This window comes from Poecilia reticulata, chromosome 22, assembly GCF_904066995.2.
Source record: "Poecilia reticulata chromosome 22, P_reticulata-male-v2, whole genome shotgun sequence".
Taxonomy (NCBI): domain Eukaryota; kingdom Metazoa; phylum Chordata; class Actinopteri; order Cyprinodontiformes; family Poeciliidae; genus Poecilia; species Poecilia reticulata.
Window position 1 is genome coordinate 17383386 of NC_088851.1, and position 13876 is coordinate 17397261.

The 13876-nt window shown below is 38.9% G+C and overlaps 2 protein-coding genes across 3 annotated transcripts; one reads left to right on the forward strand and one right to left on the reverse strand.

The window, feature by feature from the left end:
- The first annotated feature begins 641 nt into the window (after positions 1 to 641).
- Positions 642 to 8222, forward strand: klhl28 (kelch like family member 28). Its single transcript, XM_008399477.3, has 6 exons — positions 642 to 798; positions 1489 to 1749; positions 1826 to 2463; positions 2909 to 3352; positions 5240 to 5448; positions 5532 to 8222. The coding sequence occupies exons 2-6, from the start codon at positions 1489 to 1491 to the stop codon at positions 5693 to 5695; spliced, it is 1716 nt and encodes a 571-aa protein (XP_008397699.1). The 5' UTR covers positions 642 to 798; the 3' UTR covers positions 5696 to 8222.
- Positions 8223 to 9562: 1340 nt separating this feature from the next.
- On the reverse strand, positions 9563 to 13723 carry dorip1 (dopamine receptor interacting protein 1). Of its 2 annotated transcripts, none has more exons than XM_008399475.3 (5): positions 13003 to 13723; positions 12275 to 12799; positions 12109 to 12198; positions 11884 to 12021; positions 9563 to 11452 (listed from the first exon to the last, which is right to left on the reverse strand). In XM_008399475.3, exons 1-5 carry the CDS (start codon positions 13086 to 13088, stop codon positions 11269 to 11271), a joined length of 1023 nt encoding a protein of 340 aa, XP_008397697.1. In that variant the 5' UTR covers positions 13089 to 13723; the 3' UTR covers positions 9563 to 11268. The 2 variants fall into 2 exon arrangements, with proteins under 2 accessions (XP_008397697.1, XP_008397698.1); XM_008399476.3 differs by having other exon boundaries at positions 11884 to 12018; positions 13003 to 13720.
- Between the last annotated feature and the right edge of the window lie 153 nt (positions 13724 to 13876).

Here is a 13876-nt window from a genome sequence, read left to right on the forward strand (position 1 = left end):
ACGTGCATGCTTGTCATCATAACAGCCACATATTTAAATGTGTAATTTTTTTAAAAAAGAGTATATTTTTAGGAGAGTGCTAACAAACAACTTTTTGCATATTTAAATATGTTATAAAAATGCATTTTATCCTTAGAACACAGACAAGAAAAATAAATATTGAAATAAAAAAATGCCATAAATATTTAGAAGTGCCACAATTAAATCTTTAAATACATGTCCTCAATACACTAAAAATAGATGCACATTTATCTTAATATATTAACGAAATTTTACATGTATTTTTCTACACGGCGATTTCAACTTATGAGTCTTATGTTGAGATAAAGTAATGTCAAGAAGACAGAAGTTGTTAAGACCTACATAAAATTATCAACAATGCGGTCTCTGCAGAGATTTGGCAGTACTGTATTCAGAGAAACATATTTTTACAACATTGAAATAGCATGTAGTAATAATTTATTTAATATTATACATTACATTTTTTTTCTCGAACCTAATACTTTAATGTTTATTTAATTGTTAATGTTGCTTATAATCAATACATTTTTTGTTAGTATTTCAGAATAAAATACAATTATTTTGTTTTGAATTTTATTAAGAATAAATTCCGTGGGATTTTATTATGAAAGGCAACGGAAGTGGGTGTTCAGTCCTGGTAGCTCGTCATTGTGAGTGCTCGTCTTTTAGCTTTGTGGCTAGGTTGGTTGGCAGTCGGTTGTTTTCTTGTTAGCCTTCCTGTGGTCTGCCGTCGCTACCGCATATTCGGTCGCTATCTGCACGCACCATATAATACAGGTTTGGTTCTCCTATTTTAACAAAATACACATTTTTCCTAAAACCAGTTGGTTTGGTCTCGTTTTGTATCTGTCAGCCATGTTACTGTATATTAATCAGTGATGCAGCCAGCACATAAATCCGTGTTTATTTTTAGCGGCTAACCTGCAATGCAATGATGCTAAAATTTATTAGTACCCAATTTTTTTTGCTCAGATCAAAGCCAGTCGATAAACCTGTATTCATTGCAGAGAAAGAAATCGTTTAAAATAAACCGTTCTCTTAGCCTGATTTTATTGTGTTGACTATGTTTGCTTCTTTATTGCTAGGTTGCTAGCGAGTTTTGATTAAGTGGCATCTCCCGTTAAAAACACAAAGATAGGCCCTAATTATTTACATTACTTTTGCATTCCTGTAATCTGTCATGTAGCTTAAACACTCACCTCTGACAGCTGGTGATTGGGATTTACTTGTGTCCAGTTGTTCGCACTTTCTAGGTAATACGTTTTGGTTGTCTTAGAGCAGTGTTAGCACTGGATTTAGAGGATAATGCTTATTTGCTTTGGCTTGAGGAAAATAAATACTGTGCTACTTCAAAACAAATGTAAAGACGGCATTTTTCTAATTAGCTAGAGCTTCAAGTGACACACAAAGGCCTTAACCATGCCCACATCACATGCACTGCAGTGATTTCTGGGTTCATGTTTCCAGATGGACCAGCAGGACCAGTCCTATATGTTTGCAAGTCTCACACGGCCTCACTCGGAGCAGCTGCTGCAGGGTCTCCAGCTCCTGCGGCAGGATCACGAACTGTGTGACATTGTTCTCCGAGTGGGTGATGCCAAGATCCATGCCCACAAAGTTGTGTTGGCCAGCATCAGCCCCTACTTCAAGGCCATGTTTACAGGTAACCTCTCGGAAAAGGAGACTTCCGAGGTGGAGTTCCAGTGCATTGATGAGGCTGCTTTGCAGGTACGCTTAGATCCAGCAGACAGTAACTGTACTAGTGGTTGTTATATTGTTTCACTAACATTTTGTTTTCCCATAGGCCATTGTGGAGTACGCATACACGGGAACGGTGTTTATCTCCCAGGAAACAGTTGAATCCCTGCTGCCGGCTGCCAATTTACTCCAGGTTAAGCTTGTACTTAAGGAGTGCTGTTCCTTCTTAGAAAGCCAGCTGGATGCTGGGAACTGTATAGGGATCTCCCGCTTCGCAGAGACATATGGCTGCCATGACCTGTGCCTGGCTGCTACTAAGTTTATCTGTGAGAACTTTGAAGAGGTCTGTCAGACGGAGGAGTTTTTTGAACTGACGAGAGCGGAGCTGGATGAAATAGTTTCTAACGACTGTCTTAAGGTAGACACGGAGGAGACCGTGTTTTACGCTTTGGAATCATGGATCAAATATGACGTAACAGAGAGACAGCAGCATCTCGCTCAGTTGTTACACTGTGTTCGCCTTCCACTTCTCAGCGTCAAATTCCTCACTCGCCTATATGAAGCCAACCACCTTATACGAGACGACCATGCATGCAAACACCTGCTAAACGAGGCCCTTAAATATCATTTTATGCCTGAGCACAGACTTTCTTATCAGACTGTGTTGTCAGCGAGGCCCAGGTGTGCCCCCAAGGTGCTGCTTGCAGTAGGAGGCAAGGCTGGACTGTTTGCCACACTAGAAAGGTAATCATTGCTTGCTCTTTCAAATTAGAGCTGCACTGAATTGACTGATTGAGATTTTGATTTTTTTTTTTCTTACAACTGAAACTTATTTTTTAAAAATCTGCAGGTTCTTTTGATAGAGGTAGTAGTTTTGAATTCAACAGAAAATAAGGTGATCACAAGACTTCCCATTTAATCATAAATGACATGTACTTAACCTTTCTGATTAGCATAGGTGTTCTTTCTTAATGCATCGAAGAGAAAACAATTCTGAATGTTACATTATTTTTGATATATTTAATGATTAGAAAAAAAAATAGATTTTTCTGGATTTGACCTGCTAATCGTCAGAGTGGGCCGATCAAGCCAAAAAAAAAAAAAAAATGGGTTCACACTTTATTGATGCTTCTTGGTTTCAAATTTTCGTGTAGTTTTTAAGTGATTTTCACATCTTTCCTTCTTCCAGCATGGAAATGTATTTCCCTCAGACTGACTCGTGGATCGGACTGGCCCCTCTCAGCGTCCCCCGGTACGAGTTTGGAGTGGCCGTGCTGGACCATAAAGTGTACGTGGTGGGAGGCATCGCCACGCACATGAGGCAGGGCATCAGCTACCGGAGGCACGAGAGCACGGTGGAGGCCTGGGACCCCGAAAGCAACACGTGGTCCTCGGTGGAGCACATGGCCGAGTGTCGCAGCACACTTGGGGTGGTGGTCCAGGCTGGAGAGCTGTACGCTTTGGGAGGCTATGACGGCCAGTACTACCTGCAGTCTGTTGAGAAATACGTCCCCAAGCTGAAGGAGTGGCAACCGGTGGCACCCATGACAAAGTCCCGCAGCTGCTTTGCCACGGCTGTGTTGGATGGCATGATCTATGCTATTGGAGGGTATGGCCCAGCACACATGAACAGGTAACGATTGGAGTACAACACAAATCTGAGAAACTTGTTGAAAAGTGTTGTCAGACTCTATGAAGTTGCTGATTTGTGTTACTTACTTGCACTTGTTAAAAGGTTGTTCAGCTTTTTAACTTAAAGCTGTTCAGCTTAGTGCTCTGGGGTATCTTTCTGAGCAACATTACTTTACAGGTTTGATCCCTTTTCGAATCTCCTAAACAAAATCAGGATAAAAAGACTGTTTGCCTGTTATCTACTGTTGACATGTGACTGGAGTCTCTGGACCGGTCATGGTCTGATCTTTGGTCTCATCGATGATTTTTAGACTTCCTGAGCTGCTTTTTTTTCTTATGATCTTGCTGGATTATAAATAGAGCTTGCAATTATGTGAAGGATATCAAGTGTTGCTGAGAAAACTCTCACTAGCTTGTTAATAAGTGGAGAGAGGATTTTTACAGAAGTGTTGGAGATGTCTCATGGAGAGGGTGCCTGCATTTGTGTTGTTGATCACCCTGCAGCTGAATCCCAGTTGCTTGTTTCCTTGACACCCAAAGCCCTGCAGGAGAATGTGTTTGGACAGAGAACCTTTGGGAACATTTTCCTCAGGCCCTTGTGGTTTGTATGTCCTTTTAACTGAGCTGCAAAACAATCCCAGATTCCCAATGTTCTCTTGGTCAACTTTGTCAGGACTTTCTTACTCTTGTAAGAGTATTGCCTCATTATTGGTTAACTTTACTTTCTGCAGTTGTAGTTGTATAAACTGCCTTGTGTTAGAAAACTGCTGAATTGGATACATAAAATTTCAGTTCTCTCTTTTTGCATTTGAGGAAAATCGAATTGACAGGCTGCGTGACATAGTGATTTAGTGTTGTCGCAATATCAGTCTGTGCTATATTTGTATTGCAAAGGACTGTTTGGACTGCAATACTAAAATAGTGCAAAGTGTTATACTTGCAATTTACATGCTAAAGTAATACATAGTCAGTATTACAGATAAATAATGGAATTCATAATTGCTGTTTATTTTGTTTTTTAATCCCAACATTTGTAACATAAATGTGTTTTTAACTTTGTCATCTAAACTGGACGTTATGGAATCTGTGGTTGGCGTTGGATCTCTTTCTCACTGATTATTTCTGTTTTTATTTTAATTATGTAAAGCACTTTGAAATGCCTTGCTGCTGAAATGTGCTATACAAATAAAATTTGATTGATTGATTGATTGATGACCAAATTCAGATTTGACAAGTCTATTATGGATTTTGAAATGGAGGACCTGATTGGAGTTAGTTCAGCTGTAAGAACCCTAGCATTAAGGACAAAATTATATTATTTTAAAAATGGTGACAAATGAAGTGATATGCAGTGGTTAAGTGCATGGTAAGGTTGGAAAACGACAATGCTTTCATACAAAATCAAGTTACAGTCGATATAAAAAAAAGAACATAATTTTGTGAGTAAAACATGAATACAGAGCAATTAAGAAACTAAATAGTGTGTGGCATGTATATTTGTGTAATTGTCTGGTAATAAATCTAGGAAACAGACTTAAGATGTACATTTTATTTTATAAATTACTTTTTTTTTAACTATGTGGTGAAGTTTGACTTTTTATTATTTTTTTAGTACTGGCAAAAGATTTGTCGCAGCACAGAAAAAACTATTGCCTTAGCAAAAATAAATGGGGCAAATGTTGTCTTTATGTCTGTTTATTGTGGTTAATAATAACAACCACAATTAACACCACAATTGCTGTTAATTGTGGTGGCTGCCATAGATGTTATCATTTTAAAATGAATGGCATGTAAAAGCCATAAAACTGGCAAGCACTATGGAGGGAATTTCATCATTTAAGTCAGACCCTGTTCTGGTATTTTCTTACTGCGTTTGGTCTGTTTTCAGTGTGGAGAGGTACGACCCCAGCAAGGACGCCTGGGAAATGGTAGCCCCCATGGCAGACAAGAGGATCAACTTTGGTGTCGGTGTCATGCTCGGCTTCATATTTGTGGTGGGTGGGCACAACGGAGTGTCCCACCTGTCCAGTATCGAGAGGTACGACCCCCATCAGAACCAGTGGACGGCCTGTCGGCCAATGAACGAACCTCGTACTGGTAGGTTTTTAAATAAACGGTTTTCTTGGTGGCGCTTCAATTCACTGCTGTTCTCCTGATGTAATGGACCATTCTTCTTGCAGGTGTTGGTTCTGCCATTGTGGACAACTACCTCTATGTAGTAGGAGGGCACTCCGGGTCGTCTTACCTGAACACTGTCCAACGCTACGACCCCATCTCAGACAGCTGGTTGGACTCCAGCGGCATGATGTACTGCCGTTGCAATTTTGGTCTGACTGCCCTTTGACCAATGGCCCGTTCAGCTAGGACTCAGTAAAACAATTTCTGAAAGAAAACTTTTCTTTTTTGTTACCTGCTCTCCTGTTTTCCCCACATTCGTTCTCCAGGAGCAAATGCACACCTGAAAGAACATCTGAGTGCTTGCTTGGGTGGCTGGGTGTGCACAAATAGCTGGCTGGTTGGATGGAGGGGATCCCAGTCTCGCTGCAGAGATTTAAAAGCGTAAAGGTTGTGCAGCAGAGGGAAGGGAGGAAGATGTCTGGATGGATGATGGCGCAGGCACCTTGGATACGAGTGCTGCCGGACCACTACGAGAACTTCGAGCCATGTCCCAGGGGGCTGTAGGAAATTTTTGTTACATTAGCTGACATTTATGTCCTCTATTTTACACGTCAGTACGTTTAATGCTTAAGATTTACAGCTGCATTCAGAACTATGTTACAGTTTTATAGAACACTGCAGTTTGCTTGTGTCTTTGTGCGAACCTGTGGTTGTTGGCGTGTATGCACGAGGGGGTATGTGCATGTCGGATGAATCCGTTTATGTTTTTTTGTTTTTTGTTACTTGTCCGCGTGTAGAACTAATTCTCGAGCTCAGTGAGGCGACGAGTTCTGCATCCAAATCAGTGCTTCACAGGAAGAAAAAAGAGCAAACTTAGAAACTTTATATTTTCCTCAAAGGGCTGCCTTTCTCTTTTGTAAATAGTATAAATGAAATATATAGATAAATATATCCTCTAGTGCATTGCCTGTAAATGTTTATCTGCACTGGGTCACTAATGTGTGTGCGAATGTGTGTGTGATTTGATTCACTCGAGAGGGAGGAGTTTCCCCCTTAGTTTGTCTCCTACGCGTTTCTGCGTCATCCTCCATTATTTCATAAAAAAAAAAAAAAATCAACAAATTTTAAAGGTCAGGTCATGCACGCACTTGTCTCTATAATGGTTGAAACGTGTCTCAGCCAATTTTGTCCACAATATTAACTGGTGCTATATTTAGGATTCAGGACTTAGCTGTTTGTCTAGGTTGCTGCACATGTTCTAGTCAGTGTATGCTTAATCTCCAGGTCATTTTTACATTTGATGCTAGCAATCTGCTTTATGGGCATGACATCCTAAATGGCCCCTCACCAGGCAATAAAATAAGTTTAGATAAAAAGGGAAAGAAAATGCTATTTTTTTTTTCTTGTATAGGTGCATGTTTTAAAAACTGGAATATCATAAAAAAAATTATTCGAAATTATTATTATTTTTTTAACTTTATGGAGTTATTACCCACAGAGTGATATATCTGAAGTGCGTCAGTTATATTCATGAATATTTAATTATATCCATGCATTCATTTAGTTTGTAGTATAACCAATCAGTAGTTGTGTGAAGGTAAGCCTTCCTGGAAAATAAATTGGATCTCCATAAAACTAGTAAAACAGGATAGCGCTCTGAAAAAATTGGTACAGTTCCCTGTGGACCCTTTTCCATCACATTTTTCCCTCCACTTAACTTTCCATTAACATGCGCACCCTTATGGGTATAGAAACAGCCAGCATCTTTACCAATCACCTTTTGTGACTTACTCTTCTTGTGGAGGGGGTCAGTGACTATCAGTCAAGTCAGCAATTTTCTCATGGTTCTTTGGGCCACAACACATCCTAAAAAAAGTTTTCTTACCTGCCATGCTATTTAAACTAAACACTTGAATACATCACTCTGTATGTAATAAATCTAAATAGCCTTTATCCTTTAGGATTATTGAAATGAAACACTCAATTTTTTTAAACGCACCTGTTAGTGTTGCTTTCTTTCATGTCGTGGCTTTCGAAGACGAAGCACCACAGTTGTGCAAGCCAACTCAGGCCAAGTTGTCCCCCATCCCACCACCCATCCTCAAGAGAAATATTGCAACACATTAAGCAGCAGAGCTCCCCTCTAATAGGGAGAGTAGGTGTGTGCCGTTTTGCTGAGTCACTGTTCATTTTTAAGTCTAGTCACTTTGCGTGTGCTGGTGTTTGCACAACTTTTAACCAAGCTCTCTGCATTGCACTTACCAAAATATTTGACACATATTGTCATTTGATTACCTGTTTTTTTTTTCTTTTCTTTTTTTTTTAAGCTAATGGCATTTAGATGATGCAATAAGACTTGTTTTTTTTTCTCTTTCGACTGAAAATGTTTTGTGTTTGTCTCTTTAAAAAGCCAAGGCATCTCACATTGCTGTAACAGACATTAACATTAATGGAGCATCTGAGGGAACCTTTGACCCTTTGTCATTTTGTTCTTGTACATGGGATGTGTTCTTTTAGGTTACAGTTTATTGTAGATGATGGGCTAAAGTAAAACAGGTTAGATTTTACCACATTGAGGTACACTACAGACTTTGCCACTTTGCTTTTTTTTCTTCTGTGAAATTTTTGTTGTTGGATGAAATGTTACAATGTCATTTACTTTGCAAATTTGTCCAATTGTTCCCAATTAGTTCCTTATTTACATATGTATTTTCCAATGAATTGAATTGAATTTGTAAGCAACCAGTTTGTAATTCTATGACAATGTTTATATTTATTTATACTTTCTTTAGGCAAGGATCGAGATGCTAACCTTGATTAATGATTCATGGTATTTAAGCAAAAAAAAAAAAGTTCACAACAAAAAATATAGCAAAATACTAGAGATTTTCTTTAAAATGGAAGAGTTATTCCTACTTTTTTGCTCTTCTATTTCTTATAGAGTAGCAGAAGTATAAGAAGCTGATATTTGTAACATAATTGGCTGCTTCAGTATCAGTGTTTGAGAGATTATGGCTCTTGGCCCAGGGTGGCACTGTTCAAAAGGATGGCTGAGTACATGTTCCAAACAGAATTTGATAAAATCTTATTTCAGTTGTGGAAACACAAAAGAAAAAAAACCACATACCCCCTGCTTCTTTTTGAACGTTGAGTGATTGGTTCTCCTTCAGTTACCACACACAGATTGTGATTTTTACAAGGGGAAATTTCTCTTTCTTGCATCTGATCCTTCTTTCAGACATCTAGACAGCAGTATGCAGCAACAAGTAGGGCAGGGGAAGCTATACTAGAAAGGTTTAACATTGTTGAAACTAAAACCTTCTTAAACCTTTATACACCTGCAACCAGCCCATTCCTACTCATTGTTTAATCTAGTTTTTGTAGTCCAATGCAAAATAAGTTTTGTTCACCTCTCTACATTAATTGAAATTAATTTCTGCTGCCATGACTGATTGAGCATCAATTTTCTTACTTTTTTTGTTAGTCTGTTTCTTCCCATACGAAATGCTGACTGCTATTGTAATGCATTTTGGAAGAAAAAGTCATGGAAAATCTGCAAATGTGAATCAAAAAGAAGGGAGTATGTATGCATTTTTGTTAAGGCCTAACCAACATCTTGCTTTTTTTCCCCCTCTGCCATCACTCTCACCAAAGTGCTTGTACAAAGAAAGCAGATGGATGACTTTTTAACGACCTTAAGTCTGCATTCGGCTGCCAGTCCTTCCATTTGTGTCTGAGAGGAAGAAAACTCCCGTGAAACTGATGTCAGTGTTAGCCAAAACGACCACACTGCTTCTTTCTCTCTTTTTTTTTTTTTTTAACCATTTCTCACAGTGTATCTGGAGTCTCAACTTTTTTTTTTTCTTAATATCCTGTGGATTAATGCTGGAAGTCAAAGATAACATCGCGTATAACGAAAACTGTAGCTTTTCACGTTTTGTTTGAAGACATTTTACATACATCTTAGTTTGTGTGGTGCAGTACCCAGATTAAAATAAATGCCTGCCTTAAAAAAAAAAAAAAAAAAGCCATGGCTGCATATTGTTTTGTTAGATTCATATGCATGTTTCAGAGAACAAAAATCTAAAGCAGATGTGTTCAAAAATATTTTTATTTATATTAAGACAATATCTTCAGGGGAAAAAAAATAATGTCTGAGCTTTCTTGACAGAGGCACTATGTGATAACAGTAATTAGAGGATTAAAAAAAATCTAAATATCTGACATGGAAGCTGCAAAACTGCTGAGATGGGAGCATATCAGCATGGATTTGCTTAACGCTTCATGCCATGAAAGCCCAAATCAATCCAACAAACATTTCTGCAAGAAACATAAAAACAATTCATACCACTTAACTGACGTTGTGTTTTAGCATCCACACTTATGAGTAAAAACTTTAACAGCTTAAAAAAAAAAGTTAGAGGTTTCTTTTATGCCACAGTGTAATTAGAGCACCAGTTAAATTTTTAGATAAGGGTTGATGTGCTTAAATCAGAACATTAAACTTGTGCTGGAGAACCCCCAAGTTATATATTAAAAAAATCATAGTTGTAAACCCTCTTTTTTTTAAGGAATATGCTGAGATTGAGTCATGTAAGAAATGCTAAAACTGTTTTACTTACTGGTTTATAGAATGAACAGAGGGTTTATTAACAGGCAACAAATCTCAGGAATTTACACGCCCGCTATTAAAATGTCAAGTTTTATTTGTTTAAGAATGAAACTACAATAAGTAGTTTAAAAATTTGTTTTGCACCTTCAAATAGATACTTCCTGTAAACGACAATAAAAAAACATACATCTGTTGGGTAGAAACTAACAAAAAGGTCTCAGTGGCAATAAATTTGTCCATCTTTGTCCTACCATTTCTTGAACCGCCTTTTGATGAATTTCACCAATCAGTCTTTGTGTTTACAACTGCCATTAGTAATAGTAAATTAGATTAACTCTAATTAAAGATAATCTGGCTACAACTCCAGAAGATGCAAAAAGCTTGGCACAAAAGCAATGCTAGACATCGCCAGAAGAGATCATGCAGTAGGAAAACTTTAAGACAGAATTAGGGCTTTTAAATCAAGCTGAATGAATTAGTGAGGAGTTGTACGAGTCAACTTTGACTCAAAACACTCAAGATGAGTATGGATTTTATTATTCTGCATCATAATGGTCACCTGAAGCATCTGTGGACAAGAGGTATTTTCATAACTTAAAAGACTGAGAACCTTTGTAATATAGTGGGGTAATATTACTAAGCTTTGGTTGTGGGATACAGATAGGTACTTAAGAAAGGATGCTGAATGCTGAAACTGAGTCAAAAGTTAAATCAGCAAAGTTTCAGTTTAAAATTTTGCATCTAGTTTTTTTTTCTGCAAACAGATTTGTTTGTTTTTCAGTTGAATTGTGCAGGATATACATCCAGCTGAAGGTGGAAAAACATTAAAAATAATCATCTTTTTTTTTTTTTTTACAAAAAAAAAACATTTAAAAAAGAAATGTGTACACTTTTAGGATCCGCTGCATATCAACCCAGAACTATTATAGTCCACTGTACTCTTGGATTCCAAGCATGCCTCCATAAAATGTATAATTATCAGCATGTTTGGAGTAAGCAATCAGCTGAAACAGAACACGAACAACTGTCTTCTAGCATATTAAGTATACTAAGACCATGAATTATTCACAAAAGATTAAAAAAAAATACATAACAGATGTTAAATGGCAAAAACAGGAATAATGCTGGAAAAAAAAAACACTGGATGTTTGATGTGTTCACTCAAGTGCTTCACTGTGTCCAACTGGTCACTTGTCAGATGCACGGATGTAGACCAAGGAGGAAAGCAGCAGGAGCTCCGGGGGCTTATGCAACAGGATCAGATTATCGCTTCTCAGACCGTCATAGTGCATCCAGCAACCGTCTATCTGGAAAGCTGCCGAGTAGTGATGCTCTTCCATGTTGAAGAGTGTGGCGCCCTCTAGTAAGTATCTAAGGGAAGAGATATACATCAGATTTTTTTTTGTCCTAACATAAGCTGAAAGGCCTGTAGAGCAACTACTACCATGGATCTTTACTTAATGTTTTACGCATGCGTTTGCAAGTTTCAAGATGTGTATTGCATTAACTGAATGTGCATTGTTCTAATAATACTTTCATTCACCTGGATTTTCACACTGGAGAACCAGTGTTCACAATCCGTCAATCAGATTGACTGCAAGCCATTTTGCAAACAATGGACAAAAAATATCAGTACATAGCTGTGAAAACCTAGCTGAGACATACCCAAAAACACCCGTCTCTGAAATGATTGACTCAGGGGAGCTAAATAAGGATGCATGAACATTTAAAATATTTTTTTAAAAACATGCATTATTTTTATTCCAGTTCACAGTTATGCACAATCCTGCACTGCTTCATACCTGTGTTGACAAAGAGCCAGGTGGTAAGGTACATAAGACAGATCCTCTGACCTCCACTGCTGCATGTTAAGGATCACAAAGGCTGGGGGTCCGTGGCAGAAAACCCTTTGAGAAAACTCCCTCAAGCCATCACATCTGCTAAGAAGATATTCAACCTGTCAGATGGGTTAAATATTGCAGCAATGAATCTTAAAACAGCAAAAATGTCTTACCATAGTGTCTTACCCTAGCTCTGAGCAGAGTAGGAGTTTGGGGCTGAAGAATTCATCCACCGCTGACTGGATCGGGTCTTTGTGAGGAAGCTCATGGGGAGGGCTGGAGGGAAAGGTGAAAAGATGAGCATAATAGCAAAACAATTATGTTTTCTAATCTTTTGCTGGACCTGAGGTACCTGATGTTGATGGTGGTTTTCTTGACCTTCTGAAAGCGACCCGGACAGTCACGGTTGGTGCACAGGCTCTCCTGAGTGGTAGACATGAGGTTCTCCAGGTTCTCCGTGAAGTTCTCGTGCTCGTTCCCAAACAGGTCGATCTCCATCGCTGCCTGATGGATCTCTGAGCGGTACTGTCTCTTAGACATCCTGTTCCAGATCCACAGCATCTTCACTGTGGTGTAGTCACAGGAGTCCATCAAGTAGAGGAAATGCTCCACGAACTGCTTTCCCAGGAAGACGGCCAGCTCCCTGTGGAAGCCCTGGTTGTCTCGCAGGATCACATACAGGATCATGAGGAAGCCATCGATGGTGCATGTGTTTTTCAGTTGTACCTCCACGTACAGAGGGATGCAGGATATGGCCTTGCGCCCTGCCTTGATTGTGAAAACGCCCCCCCAAGGGAGCACAGGCCTCCAGAAGGAGCGATCCTCTTCGTCATTGTTGTTTATGGAGGCTCGAATCTCCTCAAAAAGCGTTTTAGACCTGAACAAACATAATCCAGACGAATTTAGATAGCCTCAGTGTTAAGTGAATAGATGCTCAATTGATGGGTCTGGATCGACCCTCTCGGCTAGTTTAGCACTGACGTAAACAGAGAGTAGTACGTGCAACATCCAGCCTCCATGGACTAGTAGGACGATTAGAAACCTGCTAATTTAAGCATTGCGACTCCTTATTCAACTTACCTTTCGGTGTGGAAATTGTTCTGAGTGTTTGAGAGTCGCGAGAGCTCCTCGATGTCGTTCAAAACGCCACTGAATCTACTCTCCATAGCTTTCCGTCTTTCGTCATGTCTCCCGTCACACTTGAAGCTCGATAAAATAAGAAGCTCTTAATGGTATTTTCTCGCACTTTCTGCCGATATTTCAGAGTTGTCGTCTCCAAATGGATCCCAAATAAAGCAGCGCGCACTTCATTTGACCTACATAAACACTGAGGCTTTTCTGACTATATTCATTATAATCATGTGTAAACACGGTACTGCCCTCTGGTGACCTTCTGCGGAGTTACACTAGTTCAGTCTTCTGAGAGAAAAGAGAAATATCGGATCGCTATTGGTTGGAAGAAAGTTCTAGTGTATTTAGTTAGGTATTTTATTCGCTTGTAGGAATTACGTCAGCCACGCCCTAATCTGTTCGAAGATGCAGAGCATGCAGAGTAGATGTCCCGTGAGTGCCCTAGTCGTACGCCATAATCACCGCCATGTTGTGAGTGTCGCGCTTTTCGTGAATATAATGCAATATATTGAAGGAAAAGAAAAAGAAAATTAAAGGAAAGAAAGGAGGAAAGAAAATAAAAAAGGAGAAATGAAAATAAACGGAAAGAAAGAGTGTATATCGACTTCTACCATTTTTAATCAAAATATACTCATATATAGTTACTATTATTGCTACCACAGTCGATCATACTCAGTGTGGAAGACGCGCTGTGGCATGTGTGGCAAAGCCAGCTGATGTAGCATCTACTCTTTTTTATTTCTACTACGTGAACAACGTTTCTCAAATGCCATTGGTCAGAAGACATATCTAATGTTTTTTTAGGTAGCTATTTGATTGGTCC